Genomic DNA, 21,596 nt, shown 5'->3' with positions numbered 1-21,596 from the left:
GGCTAAAGAAGTTGAGAATTATGAAGCACTCTAAAGAGTGCTTAGCACATTTTCATGTAAATGTTAGGGGTCCAAAGAGTTGCCTGGCCCCCTAAGCAGGTGAGTTTGGGATCCCTGCGTTGTACCATTGTAAGAGTCACCCTGGTGTTCCCTCAGGTCTGGAACCAGACGGAGCCCCAGCCCGCCGCTGACCGCCTGCTGAGCCTGTGCTTCCTGAAAACGGCAGGGGTCTGGGTGCCCCCCATGTACCTCTGGGTCCTTGGCCCCATCCACCTCCTCTACATCCACCGCCATGACAAGGGCTACCTCCAGATGTCCCGCCTCTTCAAGGCCAAAATGGTAGCCACTGCCCCTGGGAGCCTGTAACCAGACAATGGTAGGGGGTCGGGGGAAACAGGCTGGAACCTGGCAGAGACCCCAAAGTAGACACTTCTTCTATCAAGGAGCACACAGCGTGGGGACAAGAAGGGACCCTGTTAATCAAACAGAGCAATACCCCAGAGGCTACAGAGGGAAACTCAGTGGAATAGATTCTCCCAAACAGATCTGGTAATAATAAAAACCATATATCCACAAACACACCCCCAGACACCCACACATCCAGTTTATGGCCATCACAGCCCAGCATTCCCCAAAGTGTGCAGTGTACACTCCTGGGATACACAAGGTGATTCTAGGGCCATGCTAGGATGAACCTTTTAAATGTTTAACAGCTATGCCTTGATTTTTGTGTTTCCCCACTGGCGGTACTAAAGAACAGTCCTTAAAATTGTTATGTATTTATTTGACAGTGTTAGAAAAACACTGGCATTGCAAGTGTGAGCTTTTCTGCTCATCCTCCCGTTTTCCAGACTTCTACAAGAATGCCCTCCAAGGTTCATTTATTCCCATACCACCTTGTAAATTTTTGACCTGTTGCCCACCACCTATCCAGGGTTGGCACACTCTTCCTTAAAGGGCCAGATAGTACATGTCTGAGGCTTTGAGGATCATGTGGTCTCTGTCCCCACTACTCACTTCTGTTCTTGCAGCAGGAAAGCAGCCACAGACAACAGTAAACAAATAGATGTGACCGTGTTTCAATAAAAGTTTATTTATAGTCACTAAAATTTGCATTTCATATAATTTTCACATGTCATGACATATTAGACTTTTTAAAGTCTTGTTCAATGATTGAAAAATGTCAAAAGCATTCTTAGCTCAGAGGTGATACAAAAACAGGCAGGAGGCCAAACCCAGCCTGCAGGTGGTAGTTTGACCCCTGCTTGAGACTAACTGAAATGTTCAATAGTTTCTCCAGTGTGCCCAGGTCTGCCCACTTTCTTGATTTCTCTTGTTCAAAAGAGAGACCAATGTGTCTTAGAGCAGGCCTGGAGACATATCAGACCCAACAGAGAGTTCCTCCTTGATTTAATAGTAGGGAGGGAAAGAGACTTAAAGAGGGTATAACTTTTTCACCCTAGAGAGTAAATTTCATTTCATGCTGTTCCTTCATCCCTAAAGCATCCTCCCGTGCATTATGGGAGCACCGCTGGCATTTTGGAAACCACCGAGTTGGCTTGGGCCCTTGTGGTGCATTATTTATATGACAGTTACAGGTCAAGATTGAACTGCATCACCCCTTACAACTTTTTCTTTCACGTCAGCACTGTTTAATGATCACATTGGTACGTTACAGTGCCCCATCCAGAGCCACTGTCCAATTGGATGGGGGGTCACTGTCCAGTTGGCCGCCATCTTTCTTCCCAGCCTCCCACCAGCCTTATCCAAATTTGTTTCCCCAGGTGCTTGGCTTCGCCCTCATAATCCTGTGCACCTCCAGCGTGTCTGTGACTCTTTGGAGAATCCAGCAGGGAACACCCCAGGCCCTAGAGTTCCTCATACACCCCACCGTGTGGCTCACCACAATGGTAAATGACATCCCCAGACCTGCTGGCTTGTCCCTAGCTGCTGCTTTTTGTGCCCTGGTGGAGGGCATGGGGCAGAGCGGGGCTCCTTCCCTACCCTCTCTTCCCCCACCCTTCCCTGCCTCTGTCCACCTCCCACCTGACTCTGGTCCAGAGCTTCGCCGTGTTCCTGATCCACGCTGAGAGGAAGAAGGGGGTCCAGGCGTCCGGGGTGCTCTTTGGGTACTGGCTGCTCTGCTTTCTCTTCCCAGCCACCAGCACCGCCCAGCAGGCCTCGCAAGGGGTAAGTGGGGGCCTGGGCCACCTGGGAACCAGTAGGGCAGTTTCAGGCCTTGGGTCCCATCCTTCCTCCTCACCTTTCCACCCATGGCTTACTCTCTACACAGAGACACACGCACCACAAGTGCTTAAACTCAAGTGACACACAAACACATTTCACATCGAAGCTCCCATCATCCCATACCTTTTTAGCAACACAAATTCCCATTGTCTTACACACTCAAGTCACACACTTCACTTGCACACACTTGTATGAACCCATTCACGCATCACACAACCACAGACTCTGAAACATCACACACAAACACACAGACACACACACACTCGCCTGCACACGTCCACTCACACTTACTGCCACCCAGGTGTGGCTATGCCCTCAAGCTCCTACAGGACTCAGGCACAAATGTCCCACATGCACACACTCACACACACTGCGTAGGCACTGAAACACTGTTGGTTTGAAACCTCAGGGGTTCCCGGGTGAAATTAGAAACCAGCCCATACACGGAGGGCCAGGAGAGACCAAAGAAAGAAGCAGCCACTGCAGATCAGTAGGTGACGATTTTAACAAGCAAGGGAACTTACCTATGAGGCTTGTCTTGGGTGATGCAAGAGAAGTTCATCTCTGCACCCACCTGCCAGAATCTTAACAGTTTATAGAAGATTTAACAGGGTTCAGTCACATGTACTGTCCAGAGGGTCTCATCAACACATTGCTCTTTCAAGGAAAGGCTGCATCCTTGAAGTAGTTCCTAGTGCAGGAACAGTGTGGCCACAATGCACATTTCAAGGACAGGGGAGGGAGGAGGAGCCTCCAATTGCTGGGTCCAGCTCACAGGTCAGCCAGCGGTCACGACCTCTGGATGGCCTCCTCCAGCACACACCTGCACTCACTCTGACTCCATGTACCTGCACGTTTCCCCTCATTCTCACCTATTCTCACCCTCATCCATGCTCCCATGCACCCATATTTACACACTCATTTTGCACACTCATCCATATTTGTTTCCCTACCTGGGAGGCAGCGTTTCCATGTTAGGGGGCATGATCTGCACAGAGAAAAATATATAACCTCAACAAGTGTTTCTCAACCTCAGCACCCTTTACGTAATTCTCTTTTGGGTGGGGGCGGGGGGGAGGTGTCCTGTGCACTGTAGGATGTTGCACAGCATCCCTGGCCTCCACCCACTAGATGCCAGTAGTACCACCCCATTATGGTAACCTGTGTCTACAGACAATGGCAAATGTCCCCTGGGGGCAAAATCTCCCCAGTTGACAACCACTTGCATAGCTGGCGCACTCACCCAGGACGTCGGATAAGGAAACCAATCAGAGGCTGCTGGTCATCATTTCAAGAGCCAAATGGTTACTCTGTCCTGCTCGTAAAAGTAGAAGGCAGAGGGCTTCCCTGGTGGCACAGTGGTTGAGAGTCCGCCTGCCGATGCAGGGGACACGGGTTCATGCCCCGGTCCAGGAAGATCCCACTATGCCACGGAGCGGCTGGGCCTGTGAGCCACGGCTGTTGAGCCTGCGCGTCCGGAGCCTGTGCTCCGCAACGGGAGAGGCCACAACAGTGAGAGGCCCGCATACCGCAAAAAAAAAAAAAAAAAAAGTAGAAGGCAGAGAAACACCTTCTGTCCTTAAGGACAGATTTCTTTACAAAGCAATTTTTGTAACTAATGGGAAAATTCCACAGGCCATCCACTGATTTATGAAAGGATGGGTTTCCACAGTTGACTTATCAGTTAGCTGTTTGGAACACAGCATAGAAATAATACTATTGGGACCACCTATGCTGTGGAGCTCCATGTGCCAGGCCCTGTGGCAAGCACTTGACATCAGGAATCCAGTGAAGACTCTAATCGTCCTGTTTTAAAGATGAGGAGACTAAGGCTGAGAGAAGTGAGTGACTTCCTCAAGGTCATGCAGCTCAGGTCTGCAGAGCCAAGTCCATCTCACCCAAATTCAGAACAAACTTTCCAGTAGAAACGATGGTAAAAATGACACTATGGGGAATAATGTAGTTGGAATATCAAACTGTCTACTATCTGCCCCCAAAAAACAAAAATAAAAACAAAGAAGTATAAAGATTTAGTAGAAAAATTGTGATTTGAAGCTAGGGCTCTTGTTTTAAGCCACAAAAACTCAACTCACACTAGCTTAAGCAAAAAAGTCCAAGGGAATCTATTAGCTCATAGACGTGGGACCTGCCAGGCATAGAGGGTCCAGACATTTAGATAACACCACCAGATCTCCATTTCTCTCTGTCCCTTGGTTCTGCTTCATTTTCCAGTGGGATGGCAAGAAGAGCCCCAATTGCTCCAGACTTATGTTCCATCAGTAGCCAGGGGACTAGATGGTACTCATTAGTCAGGCCTCCATCACCTGCCCACCCCCTGGGATGGAATCAGTTCTGCATAAACCCCATACCTGAGCATGGGAAAAAAAATTAGGGTCCTCTGGCCAGAAGGGGCAAGGGATGCGAAAGCAACCATGGCACGGCAGCAAAAGCTCATGATCTAGATCAGATCATCTGTGTGACCTTGATCAAGGTGCTATCACTCCCCTGAGCTTTGGTTTCCCAACGAGTAACACAGAGCAGGTAAACCCCAGCTGGGGTCAGGGTCGGGAGGAACTTGATGAGACAGTGCATGTAAAGACTCCAGCATGTGCCCGAGGCAGAGTAAATGCTCCATAAAACTAGCTCCCTTCTTAAACCAGAGAACACTAGCCACAAGGGAGTGGGACCAGAGATTGTGGGGGGAGGGGAAGGGGGTCCTTTATTGCACAAGGAGAAAGTCAAAGTGTCCCTTCAACTCATGCCCCGGTGCCTAAAGCCAGTTGTCACCTGGCTAAGGGCAAACACCCCACCTGCCATTTGTATGGACAGAATATGCATAAGCCAGGTGTTTTGGAGAAGGCCAGGAACGCTGGGGGTTCTGACTTTCAAAACTGGCGGCTCCGGCCCCCTGCCTGGTCACTGCTCCCAGCATCAGAAACCCTGTTCAGCCTCCCCCCCTTCTCCCCTTCCCCACACCCTCCCCAATCTCTGTTCCTCAAGAGCTCAGACTCAGTGGGTCTTCTGCTTTCTCTCCCACAGGATTTCCAGAGTGACCCCTTCCGCCACCTGTCAACCTACCTGTACTTGTCTCTGGTGGTGGCAGAGTTTGTGCTGTCTTGCTTCGCCGATCAACCCCCCTTCTTCCCTAAAAGTCCCCCGCAGCCTGTAAGTCACCACACCTCCAACCCAGTGCCTTGCTTGTCCCTGTTCCTCTTCTGTTCCATCTCAGCGCCCCCCCCAAGTGATGGAAGGAAGTTAAACTAGAGTACAGGCCTTTAATTTTTTTATTCATTCAGCCAAAAGCATATTACATGTCTACTCTATTCCATGGGTTGGCCAACTCTTTCTGTCCAAGATAGAGAATATTTTAGGCTTTGTGGGCCATATAGTGTCTGTATGGCAACTACTCAAGCCTGCTTTCATAGCACAAAAGCAGACACAGACACTATGTCAACAAAGGAGCATGGCTGTGTTCCAATAAAATGTTATTCCCAGAGACAGGCAGTGGGCCGGATTTGGCCTGGGCGCTGCAGTTTGCCAACATGCTCTATGCCCCAGCTCGGTACTGAGGATCTATGGTAAACAAGCGATGTCTCTGTCCTCATGCAGCTAACACCCAAGTAGGGGAACTAGACATTAATCACACAATTACACAAACGTGTGGAAAACTGCAACTGGGACTGGTTGTAAAGATTCAAGATTAAAGTGACTTGCCCAATAGAAATGCTCTGCAGGAGAAGTCCATGGTCTGTGAGAGTTTACAACAGGTAACACTGACTAAGTCTGTGAAATCAGGAAAGAATTCTCTGAGAAAAAGACAGCTGAGCTGAGAAATCATCTAAAAGGATGCTCAACGATTTGGATAATTAAGTTAAAACTGTAATAGGACTTTTTCCAATGAGAGTAGCAGGAAAAAAATTAAAAATTGGTAACAAGCTGCGATGGCAAAGATGTGGTAAAATGGACACTCTCATGCCCTATTGGTGAAGAGTGTAATCTGTGCAGTCTTCCTGGAGCTGCTGGTAAAATCTCACTTCCTCTTCACCTCCTTCCCACATTCACTGAAGGATATTGTTGAGGACATTCTTGTCTGTGTCATGCATGGTCCTTTTGCTTTGAGAACTTCTTGGTCTCAGTATTATTAAAGTTGTTCTGAGCAACTGTTCGTTCTTACCTTGTAGGCACTTTCAGTCCTGTGGCCGAATCCCTTTTTTGCCTTGCCTGCTAGGAAGCACCATGCCCTTTGGTATCTACTGTAGATAAGTAGGCAGGACATCTCAGTCTGTGCTTTCAGTATTAAGCTCATGGTCAGTTCATTCTGTCTTCCTGCCCTTGGTTCTCCTTACCACATACTGGCCATGGATTATGAGACCAAGTCCTCCCCCTTCTAAATCATTTGTCTTTGCAGAATCCATGTCCAAAGGCTGGGGCCTCCTTCCCCTCCAAGGCCATGTTCTGGTGGGTTTCTGGGTAAGTAAAGTAGCAGGGAAGGGGCTGGGGTGGTGCTCCCACCCACCTGCATTCGTTCCTCTTATTTGTCATCACAGCTTTTCCCCCAGGAGGTTTCCTCCCAAGCCTACCAAGGTCAGCCTGGCTTTCTCCATCCCAGACTCCATGCTTCCTTCTCAGATTTTAGTGTGTCCACCATCCACATCCCATTCCCACTCACTCACTGGGGTGAGATCTGAGTTTGAATCCTGGCTCTGTCTCTTAGATGGCCATATCACAAGCATTTGGAGTCTCAGTTTTCCCCTCTGTAAAATGGGAACATCACTGCCTTCATTAAATGTAAAGTGCTTAGTGCCTGTACATGGAAGGCACTCAATAAAATCATATCTCTATCTATCTAGTCATTCCACCAACATTTAATAAGCACCTATTATGTGCTAAGCACTAAGGATGAGGATGTAAGACACCAATTCTTTATTCACTAGAGGCTTCCAGGCTGGTGAAGAAGACAGATTTTTCCCCAGGGTCAGCACACCAGGTACTGAGGATGCACCCACCTACTGGGCCCTCTCCTGACCACACCACAGTCAGATCACAGTCACACCCAGATTTGAATCCCAGCCCCACCACTTCCTGGCTGTGTGACCTTGGGCAAGCTACTTAACCTCTCTGTGCCTCAGTCACTGCACTAGTAGAATGAGGATCATAATAGCATCTACCTCATAGAGTTTTGAGGATTAAATGAGATAAGGTTTGTGAAACACTTAGAACAGGATGTAGCCCATAATGAGTATTATATAAAGTGGTTGTTAAATAAATGAAGAATAGGATACTCTGAGGGTGTGGAACTGGTGAAAAGAGCATAGAAATCTGCTAAACATCTCTAGAGAGAATCTAGCCCTCTGTTTCCCAAGTGTAGGCACTTATGGACCATTCTTCAAGCTTTTTGCCTTATTGGGGTATTGCTCAAACTCTATTTACTTAATGAATTTTCTTTGAATCAACTCACTTTTTCTACTTTAATAACCTTTTAAAAAGGAAACTTTCTATCGCTACCAAAATCAGAAATATCTAGAATCCCTTGCCATGTAGAACACCAAAATTTTAGTGAAAACCAAGTATTGTGAATAATTTCTGGATCCAAACTGTTGCTTGCCTGAGTTTGCTCTGCATTAGAAAAGGGAACTGGAAAGTCTCAAAGAGGAGCTCAAGACCAGCTCCAAACAAGACCTTCTCCTTGGTGTCATGAGAAAGATGAAAGAGACCTAAAAAGATAAGAACACTCCTGCTGTGGAAGTCTGCAGTCGTTAATTTCTTGTGTGTGCGTGTTGCTTTGAAAACTGGCACCAATAGACGGTAGGCTTGGAGAGACGGAAGAAAGAGGCAGCCACTCCAGACTGGTAGGAGGCAGGGTTAACAAGCAAGAGAACTTACATATGAGGCTTGTCTTGAGTGCCGCAATATAAGTAGATCTCCACACCTGCCCACCAAAATCTCAACAGTTTACAGAGAGGCCTTAACAGGGTTCAGACACATACACCATCCAGATGGTATAACACTTAACTACTGCATCCTTGAAGTAGCTCCTAGTGTGAGAACAGTGGGCAGAATGTACATTCCAAGGACAGGGGAGGGAGGAGCCTCAGATTGCCTGGGTCCAGGTCACAGGTCCACAAGTGGTCACATCCTCTCGATGACCTCCTCCAACAATGCACCAACTACAGTCATCTCATATACCAGTCCCAAGTGATGGGAAACACTCTTATTTTAAGGTGAGAAAATTGAGGTCCATTGCTGGGCAGTGACTTGCCCAAGGTCACAGGGCCGAAAAGTAGTGATTTTTATTTGACACATCTTGTGCCCTGAGCCAGGATGTGTACTGTCTTTGCCCCTATGGAGCTTACTGTCCAGTGGAGGAGAAAGACTAAATAAATAATCAGACTGAAAAATTAAATAATGATAATTGCAGCAAGCATTATAAAGAAAAAGCTCAGGAAACTAGAGGATCTTGCAATGGGAGAATCTACCTGGACTTGGGTGTCGGGGGTCATCAAGTGGGCTTTTAAGGACATAACGTCTAGGCCAGAGGTGAAGGGCAAGTAAGAAGCGGCAGGGGAAAAGTTTTAAGCAGAGTGATGTGCATGTGCAAAGGTCCTGAGGCCAGGTAGCTGGAGCAGTGACCAAGGAGGAGAATGGGTACATTTAAAGCTGAGGGAGGAGTTCAGGTTTCCTCCACAGTAATAGTTTTCAACTCTGGACTTCTGACTCCTAGGGAGGTTTATTTCCCCTGTCAAGTGTCAACCTTTGGTTAAGTCACTTAATCTCCCTGAGCCTCTGTTTTCTTTCTTTTCTGTAAAATGGATCAATAGAAATCTACTGTATAGGCTCACGTGAGAATTAAATGAGATGTTCTTTGTAGACCGAGAAGTGTCCCCCAGTGTTAGTGCAGTTAGGTAAATTGCTTTCCTTGTACTGAGGGGCCAGCAGAGGTGCAGAGAGGTGAAATGACTTACCTAGGGTCACACAGCTACCAAGCCAGGACCCTTCAGGGGCAGACACAGGAGGAGCTTGCTCTGGTGATCCTCTTTTACAGGTTAGTTTGGAGGGGCTACTGGAGGCCGCTGGGACCAAAAGACCTCTGGTCGCTTGGGAGAGAAAACTCCTCAAAAGAACTTGTTTCCCAGCTTGAAAAGGAATGGACAAGGAACTGCAGTGCAGCCCAGCGGTGAGTGTGTGGAAGATGGGAGCTCAGCCCAAAGCTCGGTCAGCAAATCACTCGACCCCAAATACAACCACGCCCCTACTCCGGGCTCCACCGCCACGGTCCCCTCCCTGTCAGCTGACCTCACTAAGCATTAGCAGGCCGGGCTCAAGATGCTTTTCCTCCCAGAGTGCTTTGCAGGTTCCAAAAGGATATTGACAGAGGGGGAACCTCTCCAGGCTCCCAGAAGGAAGCTCGGATGGTGGGATAGAGGCAGGGAACAGAAGGACTATTTTAAGACTGGGGGTGGAGAGGTAGGTATGGTCCATAACATGCAGGCAACTACTCACTTATTACTTAACCTAAGTGATTAGTTTCCTGGCCTTTAGTTTTCTTATCTGTTCAAGGGGGATGCCATTAGCCCTAGCTCATAGCTTGTGGGAGATGAAAAAAAAATGATTCATAGAAAAGAACTTAGCGAATTTCTTAAAAATGGTAAAAGGTCCAGCAATATCAGTTATCCAGAGGATTTCAATCTTTTTCTAGTCCTGCCCACTCTGCCTCACTCTTGCCCTCTCTGGCATCTCTGGAAACTTCTGAGAAGTGCTCAGAGCCTGAGGAACCTGGTTTGTGAAACTTTGGTCTAGAGAAATAAGCTCTCCAATAGAATTAATTAAACCCGGGTTAAATGTAGCCCTGCCATCAAGTGGTGGATGACCTTGGACAAGTCGCTTGACCTCCCTGGAGCCAGGTATTTCAGGGCACAGACAAAAGTAGCTCTGTGGGAAGAGTTACAGGGTTCCCCTGCATACTCTATGATTTTGTGGTGGTTGTTATAGGTGGCTAAATCCCACAAATTAGAAGGAGCCAGAGAGAGACAGAGTCTGCTGGCTCACATAGCTGAGAAGGTAGGTCTGGCCTCAGGTGTGGCTGGATCCAGGACTTGAATGGTGTCCAAATTCTTTCCCTCCATCTCTCAGCTCAGCTGTTGTCTGGGCACTGGTCTCTCCATAACGCCTGTCCTGTATCATGCCAACTCAGCTACCCCTACTACCATCCACATAGAAAATCCCAAGGAAGGCCTTTTATTGGCTGGCTTGAATCCTGTGCCTCTCAGGGGCCAATCCCAGGGCTGGAGAGCAGTCCCCATAATTGGCAGTCCCTTCAGAGCCACACAGGGAGGAGCTGCTCCCCAAAGGAAGGGAGTATGTTTTCCAAAAGGGGTAAGTAATATGAGCAACTCAAAACAGCAGCTCTCACTCTCACCTCAGGCATATCTTGCTGTACTGTGAGTTTAAGTACAGCTTAAGTGAGTTCTGAGCGGCAGAATTGATTCAAAAGGACCCTGGAGGTCTTGTCCACCCTCTCCCAGCTCTCGCCTCCCCTGCCAGCCTGGGAATGATAGTCACCCAGTGTTAGAGCTATAGCACACAGAAACGTTCTCCAGAAGAGTTTGAGGATCCGTGAACAAATGACAGAAAGAGAGGAGGATGGCAGATCTGGTTCAGGCATTTTCTAAGCTGACTGATTACACACCAAGAGAACTTTGGTTTTATTTCTAAAATATTTTGCAACCTTTGGGGGAAGGGAGAGGACGTCATCTTAAGAGGTCACAGACCAATCTGTCTGCTGGCCAAGTCAGGGTCACAGGTGTGTTTGGCCAGCATGGTATCTTGTTGTTTAAGGATTTTTCTTTGTTTTGCTTTCTAATAAGTCACCAACATTTAAACTGTTGGAGATGTCACATGAAAATCTGGAATTTTGGCCTCTCTTAAAGTAGAATGGCCACATCCCTGCATGGCAACAGGAGGGTGGATCTGGGTAGCAGCTTCCCCATTGAACAGGGCATGTGAGCTTCAGTCGCCACCACTCCCTTTTATATCCCCCAGCTTACACCTGGCCACTCACTCACACCTCCTGCCTTGGCCTGTGGTCATTTTTGGGTCCTGCACTAAATGGCTTTGGGGCCACAGACCAAAGACCAGCCACCAGTCTAGAGACCTTCCCTGATGGAAAGTGAGACCAGCTAGAAAGGAAGAAGTTTTTTCCCAAGCCTGCAGGCTGAACACAGTGACTCAGAATTTTGGGGTGAGCAGCTAGAACAGAACAGAGCAAAACATCCAGCTGGAAAGAGGCTTTCACAGTGGTCTCTTCACCCACCCCATTTTATGGATGGGAACACTGAGGCTCAGAGGGAAGGGCATTTGGACCTCAGTTTTCCTGCTCAAAGGCCAGGTTCTATCAACCAAACCAAATCATTTCCTTCCTCCCTCCCTCCCTCCTTCCCTTCCTTCCTTCCTTCCACAAATCTTTATTAATATCAAGCAGTAGGCCCTTTGCACACATCACTCCATCTGATTTTTCCCATTCACTGGACAAGTATTTATTGAGCACCTATGCATTCAGGTGCTGAACTAGGTGCTGGGGGAAATACAAGTAAAAAGAAAATACAAGCAAAAAGTCTACCCACCTGGGTCCCACTTTGGACGGGGCCGGAGGTGGGGGTGGCCCTGGTTGGCACTCGCCCAGTGGTCGTCCAGCCCAGTGGGTGTGCAGCACCAGCCGAGTCAGGACAAGCACCCAACATTTGGCATCGAGGCGCACGGCCCGGACGCCATGCTGGCCTTGCCTCTGACCCTGCCCGACCCCAGGCAAATTGTGGGCGCCAAGGAGAGCACATTTCAGGGCTACAGAGGTGACAAGGGAGAGAGGTGAGCGCAGGGTTAGAAAAATGGCTGAATTGCAAATACCGGAAGGGGAGGCTGGGGGGCGGGGGTAGGCTTCAAGACAGGGGTAGAAGATTAACATTTGCTTATTTCTTAGCAAACCGGGTGGTAAAGACTGGTTCCTTATAGCCTCTTGTGCTAAAAATACCACTTTTCCTTTGGACTGCATACTGAGATTTGTCCCTCCCCTCCATCCTGAGGAGATGCTGAGAGTATTCTTGAGGGGGAGGGAGGGAGGGACTGGACGACCGGCTTGTGGTGGAGGGGTATTCACACTGCTGGCTGGGCCTTGGGGGTAAAAAGGCTGACTTCTGGGGTCTCAACCCACCTCTCTGAAAAATGAGACCCAGGCACACCACTGATCCTTCAGCTCGTTCAGGTGGAGTGGGGCTAGGCGGTTTGCTTTGCTGGACAACAGGAAACTCGTATCTGTTAAAACTGGGCCAAGAGACTAGTTGCACCCGGTTCTAGTAAAAGCAACCAACAGGGCTCCCCTGGTGGCGCAGTGGTTGAGAGTCCGCCTGCCGATGCAGGGAACACGGGTTCGTGCCCCGGCCCGGGAAGATCCCACATGCCGCGGAGCGGCTGGGCCCGTGAGCCATGGCCACTGGGCCTGCGCGTCCGGAGACTGTGCTCCGCGACGGGAGAGGCCACAACAGTGAGAGGCCTGCGTACCGCAAGAAAAAAAAAAAAAAAAAAAGTGCTGGGCTCTGAAGGTTGGGATCGAATCCCAGTTCTTACACTTCTCAGCTGTGTGCCCTTGGACAAGTTTACCTTCTGAACCTCAGTTTCCTCATGTATGAAATGGGGTTACACCTGAGGGCACTCTCTAGGTTTTTTCTTATAAGGGCACTAATCCCATTCATGAGGGCTGCGCCTGCATAACCTAATCACCTCCCAAAAGTCTCACCTCCTAATACCATCACACTGGGGATTAGTTTCAACATGAATTTGGGTGGTGGGGAGGGGGTGGGGGTGGGGGAGACCCAAACATTCAGTCTATTACAAGGACCCAGAGCTGATTTCTCCTCTCCCCTAAGGCACACCAAGGCGACAGCATTTAAAAGGAAAGGAAACCGTGGTGCAGAGACCCCAGAGACGGAGACCCTTCTACAGCAACAAGGGGGCAAGAGGGGCCCACTGCTGAGGGCCATCTGGCAGGTGGGCCGCTCCACCTTCCTCCTGGGGACCCTCAGCCTCATCATCAGTGATGTCTTCAGGTTCACGGTGCCCAAGCTCCTCAGGTGGGTCCAGGCCTTGGGTGCCTCGCTGAGGCTGGTGGTCCCTTTAACGGTGTCCTTCCAGGGCCAGGGGACCTTCAGCCCTCCTTCTGCCTCTGCCTAGACCTCTGGTGCTCAGGGCACTGAGGGTGGGTGAAAAGGATACTCAGGAAGGACCAATTAAACGAGAAAGTGAGTGACCTTGGGGAGGAGGGAAAACGAGTGAATTCTAGCCTGACTGTATCAGTTTGCTTTTGCTATACAACAAAGCCCCTCAAAAGTGAGGGGCTTAAAGCCACTTCTTTAGCTCATGATCCTGTGGGTCAGCAAATTCAAGCTGGGTTCAGCTGGGCGATTCTTCTTTTCTTGGCTGGGTTCACTCATCTGTCCGCAGTCACCTGTGGGGCTGGCTGGGGACTGGCTGGTCCAAGACAGTCCCAGCTGGGACATCTTGTCTCTGCTCCGGTGGTCTCTCATCCTCAAAAGGTTGATTCCAGCCTGTTCACAGGGCCATTTGGCAGGGTTCCAAGACAAAGCAAAAGTTGCATTTTCTCATGAGGCCAAAGCTGGTTGCACAGGCAGCCCAGATTCAAGAGGTGGCATATTAGTTTGTTAGGGCTGCCATAGCAAAGTACTACAAACTGGGTGACTTAAACAACAGAAATTTTTTTCTGGTGCTTATCGTTTCTACTGTTCTTTCTTTCTTTTCTTTTTCTTATTGAAGTACAGTTGATTTACAATGTTGTGTTAGTTTCAGGTGTACAGCAAAACGATTCAGTTATATTGTAAATATATTCTTTTTCAGGTTCTTTTCCCTTACAGCTTATTACAAAATATTGAGTATAGTTCCCTGTGCTATACAGTAGGTCCTTGTTGGTTATCTATTTTATAATAGTAGTGTATATATGTTAATCCCAAACTCCTAATTTATCCCCATCCCTTTTCCCTTTGGTAACCATGAGCTTCTCTTCTATGTCTATGGGTCTATTTCTGTTTTGTATATAAGTTCATTTGTATCATTTTTTTTAGATTCCACATATAAGTGACATCATATGATATTTGTCTTTCTCTGACTTACTTCACTTAGTGTGATAATCTCTAGGTCCATCCATGTTGCTGCAAATGGCACTATTTCATTCTTTTTATGGCTGAGTAATATTCCATTGTATATCTATACCACATCTTCTTTATCCATTCAGTGGACATTTAGGTTGCTTCCATGTCTTGGCTATTATTGTAAATAGAGCTGCAGTAAACACTGGGATGCACGTTTCCTTTCAAATTAGAGTTTTCTCCAGATATATGCCCAGGAGTGGGATTGCTGGATCATAGGTCAACTCTAATTTTAGTTGTTTGAGGGACCTCTGTATACTGTTCGCCATAGTGGCTGTATCAATTTACATTCCCACCAACAGTGTAGGAGGGTTCCCTTTTCTCCACACCCTCTCCAGCATTATTTGTAGACTTTCTGATGATGGCTATTCTGACCGGCGTGAGGTGATACCTCATTATAGTTTTGATTTGCATTTCTCTAATAATTAACGATATTGAGCATCTTTTCATGTGCGTTTTGGCCATCTGTATGTCTTCTTTGAAAAAATGTCTATTTAGATCTACTGCCCATTTTTCGATTGGGTTGTTTTTTGATATTGAGCCGTATGAGCTGTCTGTATGTTTTGGAGATTAATCCCTTCTCGGTCACATCGTTTGCAAATATCTTCTCCCATTCTTTAGGTTGTCTTTTCGTTTTGTTTATGGTTTCCCTTGCTGTGCAAAAGCTTTTAAGTTTAATTAGGTCCCATTTAAACAACAGAAGTTTTTGTCCTCACATTACTGGAGGCTAGATGTCCAAGATCAATGTTGTTTCTTCTGAGGCTTCTCTCCTTGCCCTGCAGACAGCTGCCTTCTCGCTGTGTCCTCACGTGGTCTTTCCTCTGAGCACATGCACCCCTGGTGTCTCCTTATGTGTCCAAATTTCCTCTTCTTACAGGGACACCAGTTGTATTGGATTAAGGCCCATCCTAATGGCCTCATTTTAACTAAATCCCCTCTTTAAAGGTCCTATTTTCAAATACACAGTCATACTCTGAGGTACTGGGGGTTAGGACTTTAACATATACATTTTGTGAGGACACAGTTCAGCCCATAACAGGTGGGAGTAAAAACTTCACCTCTTGATTGGAGGAGACGCAAGTCACGCTGAAAATGAGCATGGACAGTGGGGGAAATGATTGCAACCATTTTTGTAGAAAACGAAAAAGAACCCCATACTGTCTCTGGTCCTCCAGACGTGGCCAGGCTTAGGCAGAGGCAATAGCCATGGGTGCCCTTTCTCACCAGCCTCTTCCTGGAGTTTATTGGTGACCCCAAGACCCCGGCCTGGAAGGGCTATCTCCTCGCCGTGCTGATGTTCCTCTCCGCCTGCCTGCAAACACTGTTCGAGCAGCAGCACATGTACAGACTCAAGGTGCTACAGATGAGGCTGCGAATGGCCATCACAGGCCTGGTGTACAGAAAGGTGAGCCCCAGGGGAGAGGCGTGGCCTTTCCTCTCTCTCCATCCTGTCCCAATTTACAGACATGTTCCAGCCAAGAAGAGGAATGTTCCTGAACCGTTACTGTCATCATTGCCTAAAACCACACTCATTCATCACGTTACTCATAGTTGCTCACACTACACCCTCACCTCCTTGGCTATTTCTATAAGGCCTTGCATGATCTGACCCTGGGACCTCTTCTATCTGATTACATCACACACTTCCTTCACACTTCTTTCACTTTCCTCCAGCCCCACAGGTCTTCTTTCAGTTCCTCAAGCACGCCAAACAATCTCCCACCTCAGGGCCTTTGCACTTGCTGTTCCCACTGCCTGGGCACCCTTTCCCCAACTCTTCATGCAGTGAACACTCACCCCCCTGAGGATAAAGGGCTAACCTATGGGCTGTGTGGAAACTGGATAAAGGTGGACTGTCAGCTATTTCACCAGGTAACACTGCTTACAGTGAAAATGACCCCTGACCCACTGGTAAATTGCATCTGGGCTGGAAGTTCTGCCAATGAGCTATGATACCCGGAGGTAAGCCATAGCATTGGGCTTCTCTCTGTGCAGTGATTCTTGTCCCCTTGGACCTTGGAACCGAAACCCGTGAGGCTGCTGCTCTAAGAGACGTTGGCCCCTCTGGGGTCTGGAGCATCTGAGCAAGGGCAACGCAGTCCTGTGTAAGCTCCTTTCTCTCATACCTGAGCTGTCACTTGGGAAAGAAGGGGGCAAAGGGATCAGCTCCTGGATGGCCATGTGAGTGGCTCCTGAGTTTCAGGCCACATCCCCCTGAGCACACTGGAGCTGGTGTGGCCTGTCCAGTCTTGGGAGTCCACACATGGAGCTGAGGCTGCAGGAAGATGACTTGAAGCCTTTGCCCTTCCCGTCCCCACCCTTGGGGCGGCCGCCTTCATCACCTAATGATGACCATACCCCTCCACTCTGCCCTCTGGGCTGCTTCTGTTTTAACTGTGTCTTCCTATTTTCTGTATCTGGTGCTTTGACATCTGGGGTCTTGCTGACCCTGGAGGGACTGCCCCTCTGTCCCTCCCAGGGTCAGCCAGTTCCCAGAGATGCTAAGTGACTCATCTGAAATCATCTCTTTCACATGCAAGCCAACCAATCCAGAGCTCACACCCCAACTGCCTCCTTTTTGGGCCCTAACACTCTAAGCCACTATCCCCTGCCCTAATCGCCCCAGGGCAGGGTACCAGACAATGAGGCCCAGCTCCTAGGCCCAGAGCCTGGTGGCATTATTCAAACTAGCCAATCCTAAGCCTGCTTACCCTGCCTGACCTTCCCATGAAAACCACAACAAGCTCTTGCCTGTGGTCCCTCCAACCCTGCAGCATCCTGGTGCTTCCCCAAGTGGCCCCCTCATAGCGTGGGGTGCCCCCTCCTCTTGAGATCTGTGAGTATAATAAACCCTCTCGTCAAGGGCAGTCTTCTCTGATCCACTGTGTGCTTGCCATGCCTGAATAATGATAAAACCTATATTTTAAAACACTTCTTCATGGCACTCATCATAATTACTATTAAAGGATGAACTATGTAAATCTTTATTTAATTTTGTTCCCCAGCTCAAACTCCACTCTGAAGACAGCAAGTGCCCCGCCTCTGTTGATCACAGTACTCACCTCAGAGTGAGGCCCTACAGAGCAGGTGCTCCGTAAAGATTTGAAGATTTTTTTTCAGAATTTCTACACTCAATCATTTCCAGCTCACCACTTCACCCCCTCACTTCTTCCCTGACACACTCAGCAGAGAGAGGATTGCAAGTAGCACGTAGCATTCAACAGGCTGGAAGGGGTCCACTGTGACCCCAGAGTTAGGGCAAATTTGGGGCTGCCAGAAAACCAGCTTGGTGTCTGAGAGGCACACTGAATGCCTGCAGGGGTCAGTCTAACACCCCGTCTAGCCCATGTCATGCCTCTGTCATCCTGGATTCCAATCCTGGCCCAGCCACTTAGGAGCCCTCTGGCTTTGGGCAAATCGGTCAATTTCTTTGTGCCTCAGTTTCCTTAGCTGTGAAATGGGGTTAATAATTCTGCATCTCACTGATTCTAGTCTCACTTTTTTTTCTCTTTTCAACTTCTGAAATCAAGATGTTTTAATTTAGTTGGCATTGATTTTTTTCCCATAGTGATACAAAAATAGAGAGTACTTTATCCACAGTGTTTTGGATTGAATGAAATACGGCAGTACCTGCTCCATACTGTTGTCTGATGTGCCCCGTCACGGAAAATGGTGAAACTGTTAGTTTATTTAGCACAGTGCCTAGGATACAGTGCTCAGCAGATGACCACCATTATCAGCATGAATCCAAGGTTTTTATGTAGTATGTTATTAATTAGTCCAGTGCTTTAGGGGTTTCAGGGTATTTTCATTTTTGTCTTCTCCCTGGAGTCTCACAATGGGAAGTTAGCTGAGGAGATTTTATTAGCCCACTTTACAGATGAGTGAACTGAGGCTCAGATGGTAAAGAAATCTGCCTCAGCCAGCAGGGGCAGCACAGCTTAGACCCCGGCCTGCTGGGTGGCTGTTCTCTTGCTCAGTCCAAGCTGTGGGCCTCCCTCCCTCCTGGGCCCTTCCTCCCTCCGTGGGTCTCCCTGCCTCCATGGGCCTCCCTAACTGCCCCTCACCCACTCCTTCCCTCCTTCCTGACTCAGGTCTCCATCTTCTGCCCCTCCCAGGTCCTGGCTCTGTCCAGCAGCTCCAGAAAGGCCAGCGCAGTGGGGGACGTGGTCAACCTGGTGTCTGTGGACGTGCAGCGGCTGACGGAGAGCATCACCTACCTCAACGGGCTGTGGCTGCCGCTCATCTGGATCATCATCTGCTTTCTCTACCTCTGGCAGGTGTGCTGGGGCAGAGGGAGCTGGGATTTGAGTTGAATCCTCCCCCCCCTTCCTCTCCTCCTTCTTAATCCTATCCCCACCTGCACCCTGCGGGCTGACGTAATGGGCAAAGTCTTAGACGAGGATGACCTTCACTTCACCTTGGGCAGGATGCTCACCTCTCGGGGCCTCAGTTTCCTCGTCTATAAGATGATGATTGTGATGACATTGGCACTTTTTGGGTGTGATATCAGGGTACCAAGTGGGCAGATTAAGCATGTTTTGAAGTTACCAGTAATGGTAGGGCACCATCACCACCACCACTACCAACAACAAAAAAAATGGAAAGAAAATTTAGGGGAAAGAATTTACTACTTGGTTTTCAAAGAGCATAAAGTAGCCAACCAGGCAAAAAAATCAGAACTTTTTCTAACTTTCTTATGTCTGTTTTGTGGTGCAGGATTTTCTTTTTTCTTTTTAATTAAAATCACAGACTTTGTAGTGGGACTGCCTGGGTTTGAATCCTGCTTTAACCACTTGCTAGTTGTAAAACCTCCCGGTACGTAACTTAGCCTCTTGGTGCCTCATTTCCTCATCGGCAAAGTGAGGATTATAATTAACCGAAGTGCCCCAGCCCTTGAGTTGCTGAGGAATTAAATGAGCTAATACCTGTGAAGCACTTAGATAGCATCTGGGACACAGCTATACCCTATAGGTGTTTAATTGTCTTGTTGGTTATGCATGGGGGTGGGGCAGTTCATCTGAAGATCTTCTTCAGCTCTGCTCCATGTGGGCTGGTTCCAGGCTCACAGACTTTTCTGTAAAGGGGAAGATTGTAGATATTTTAGACGTTAGGGGCCATAGGGTCTCTCTCAAAACTATTTAACTCTGCCCTTCTAGTGCACAAGCAGCCACAGACAATACTAATCAAACAGGCCTGGTGGTGTTCCAATAAAATTACTTATGGACACTGAAGTTTGAATTTCATGTAATTTACACATATCATGAAATCATCCTCGTTTGATTTACTTCAATCACTTTAAAATGTAAGAACGATTAACAATCTTTGTACGGCTTGAGGTCGGCATATAAACAGGAGAGATCTGGCCCATGTGCTGTGTTTCACAGGCCCCTGGGTGGGTGTATCGACAGCATATTGATTGTGAGTGTGGAATGCTCCAGAATATCAGCTGTGTGTTATCATCATTATTGTACCTCTGCTACTGCTCCAGTGCCCCCACCATAAGGGCTTGGGGCCTGGACACTTTTTGACTTGCTACCTTGCAGTCTAGGACCTAGCATACAGAGGGTGCTCAGCAAGTGCATAAATGTTAGCTGTTATTATTAGAGAGAAAGGGAGGAAGGACACTGGGGAAAATGCAGGGCAGTTAAGCAGGCCGACGGGTGACTCAAATGAAACTGCAGACAACACACCCATCACTTTCCCTGACTCTTGGCAGGTGGTCCTAACATCAGAAAGTAACCATGAGGCCCTGGTAAAGGGGGAGGGGTAGGAATTGGGGTTGCTACAGTTAGCATTTGTAGCATTTTTGCCAGAGAGAGTTTATTTAACCTTCTGTTCACATTCCTTTGAATATTCTCCCAGCCCTGGCTGTAGGCAGGTGTTTGCCTTCTAGGCATCTCTCCATTTGGCCATTGGGAGGCGCAATTGCTGCATAAATGAAACACTGGCTTGCTAGGGCGTCAAGATTAGAAAGTAAACATTCTTAGGGGCTGAGAGGGGAATATGAGGCAGACAGACTGAAGACGGGGGTGGGGCTTGTCTAGAGAATGGACCCAAATGACCTCAGGAGGAATCTCACATCATAGCCACTTAAAAATCATTTACCCTACTCGCCACCTCCACATTTTCCAGATAGAGAAACAAACGAGGGAGGGAAGATAACTGTCCCAAGTCACAAAGCTGGGGGGTAGGGCTGCCAGACAAAATACAGGACGTCCAGTTAAAGATGAATTTCAGATAAACAGAAGAATTTCTTATTATAAATATATCCCAAACATGACATGGGATATACTTATACTAAAAACTTATTTGCTGTTTATCTGAAATTCAAATTTCACTGGGCAGGCAGTTAAATATATTTATTTGCTAAATCTGGCAACCCTTGTCAGGGGATAATCATTGATTGTATGACACCAGCATTCACTACAGGCAGTGGGAACAGCTCCATTTCCATTTAATTGAGAAACTGAAGCTTAGGGAGGGTCAGTAACTTGCCCAAGGCCACACCAGTATGTGTAAAGTCAGGATTTGAAGCCAGATCCCGATTCCAGAGTCTGTCTTCACCGTTCTAGCCAGGCACCGCCCTTGCCCTGCCCATCTAGGTGCATGACTCGTCTTGACTATGACCCCGTCCCCACTCCATTGTGTGAGATGCATCATTTCCCCCTCTCTCCCCTCCCTAATGAAGATGGACTCCATCTTCCACAGGTATTTCCTTCTAAGGAGCCCATGAGTCCTGGTCTCTAAGACCTGGTGGCTGCACTCATTGGACTCTCTGACACCTCCCTGCCTTAGGGCCCAAGTCTGAGCCTCCCTCCACCCCTGTACTGACAGCTGGGCTTCTGGAATTGTCTCATGACATCCTGCCCTTTGTCTCCAGCTTCTAGGACCCTCTGCCCTCACCGCCATCGCTGTCTTCCTGAGCCTTCTCCCTCTGAATTTCTTCATCACCAAGAAGAGGAACCACCATCAGGTTTGGCATTTGGAAGAAGGGACACTCCAGGCAGGAAGGGGGCGGGAAGCCTGCAGGTCCTGGGTCCTGCACTGGCGCAGGGCAGTGGGGAGGAGAGAGGTGTGGGGTGGGCGCGGTGGCGGCTTGCGGCGGTTGCAGAGAAGGAAAATCCCGGACTTGTCCGT

General features: G+C 48.3%; 1 protein-coding gene across 1 annotated transcript in view; it reads left to right on the top strand.

The window, feature by feature from the left end:
* The window catches only part of ABCC6 (ATP binding cassette subfamily C member 6), a 66,280-nt gene that overhangs the window by 786 nt on the left and 43,898 nt on the right, over positions 1-21,596 (top strand). The window contains exons 2-11 of the mRNA XM_032604781.1: positions 157-339; positions 1,785-1,910; positions 2,062-2,190; positions 5,287-5,412; positions 6,656-6,717; positions 9,290-9,421; positions 13,164-13,367; positions 15,684-15,861; positions 18,575-18,736; positions 21,340-21,432. Coding sequence (XP_032460672.1) covers positions 157-339; positions 1,785-1,910; positions 2,062-2,190; positions 5,287-5,412; positions 6,656-6,717; positions 9,290-9,421; positions 13,164-13,367; positions 15,684-15,861; positions 18,575-18,736; positions 21,340-21,432 — 1,395 coding nt within the window. The remainder of the gene's footprint in view (positions 1-156; positions 340-1,784; positions 1,911-2,061; positions 2,191-5,286; positions 5,413-6,655; positions 6,718-9,289; positions 9,422-13,163; positions 13,368-15,683; positions 15,862-18,574; positions 18,737-21,339; positions 21,433-21,596) is intronic.

The sequence above is a fragment of the Phocoena sinus genome, chromosome 15, assembly GCF_008692025.1.
Source record: "Phocoena sinus isolate mPhoSin1 chromosome 15, mPhoSin1.pri, whole genome shotgun sequence".
Classification (NCBI taxonomy): Eukaryota; Metazoa; Chordata; class Mammalia; order Artiodactyla; family Phocoenidae; genus Phocoena; species Phocoena sinus.
Note: the sequence above shows the minus strand (reverse complement) of the source record. Positions and strands in the feature narration are given on the sequence as shown.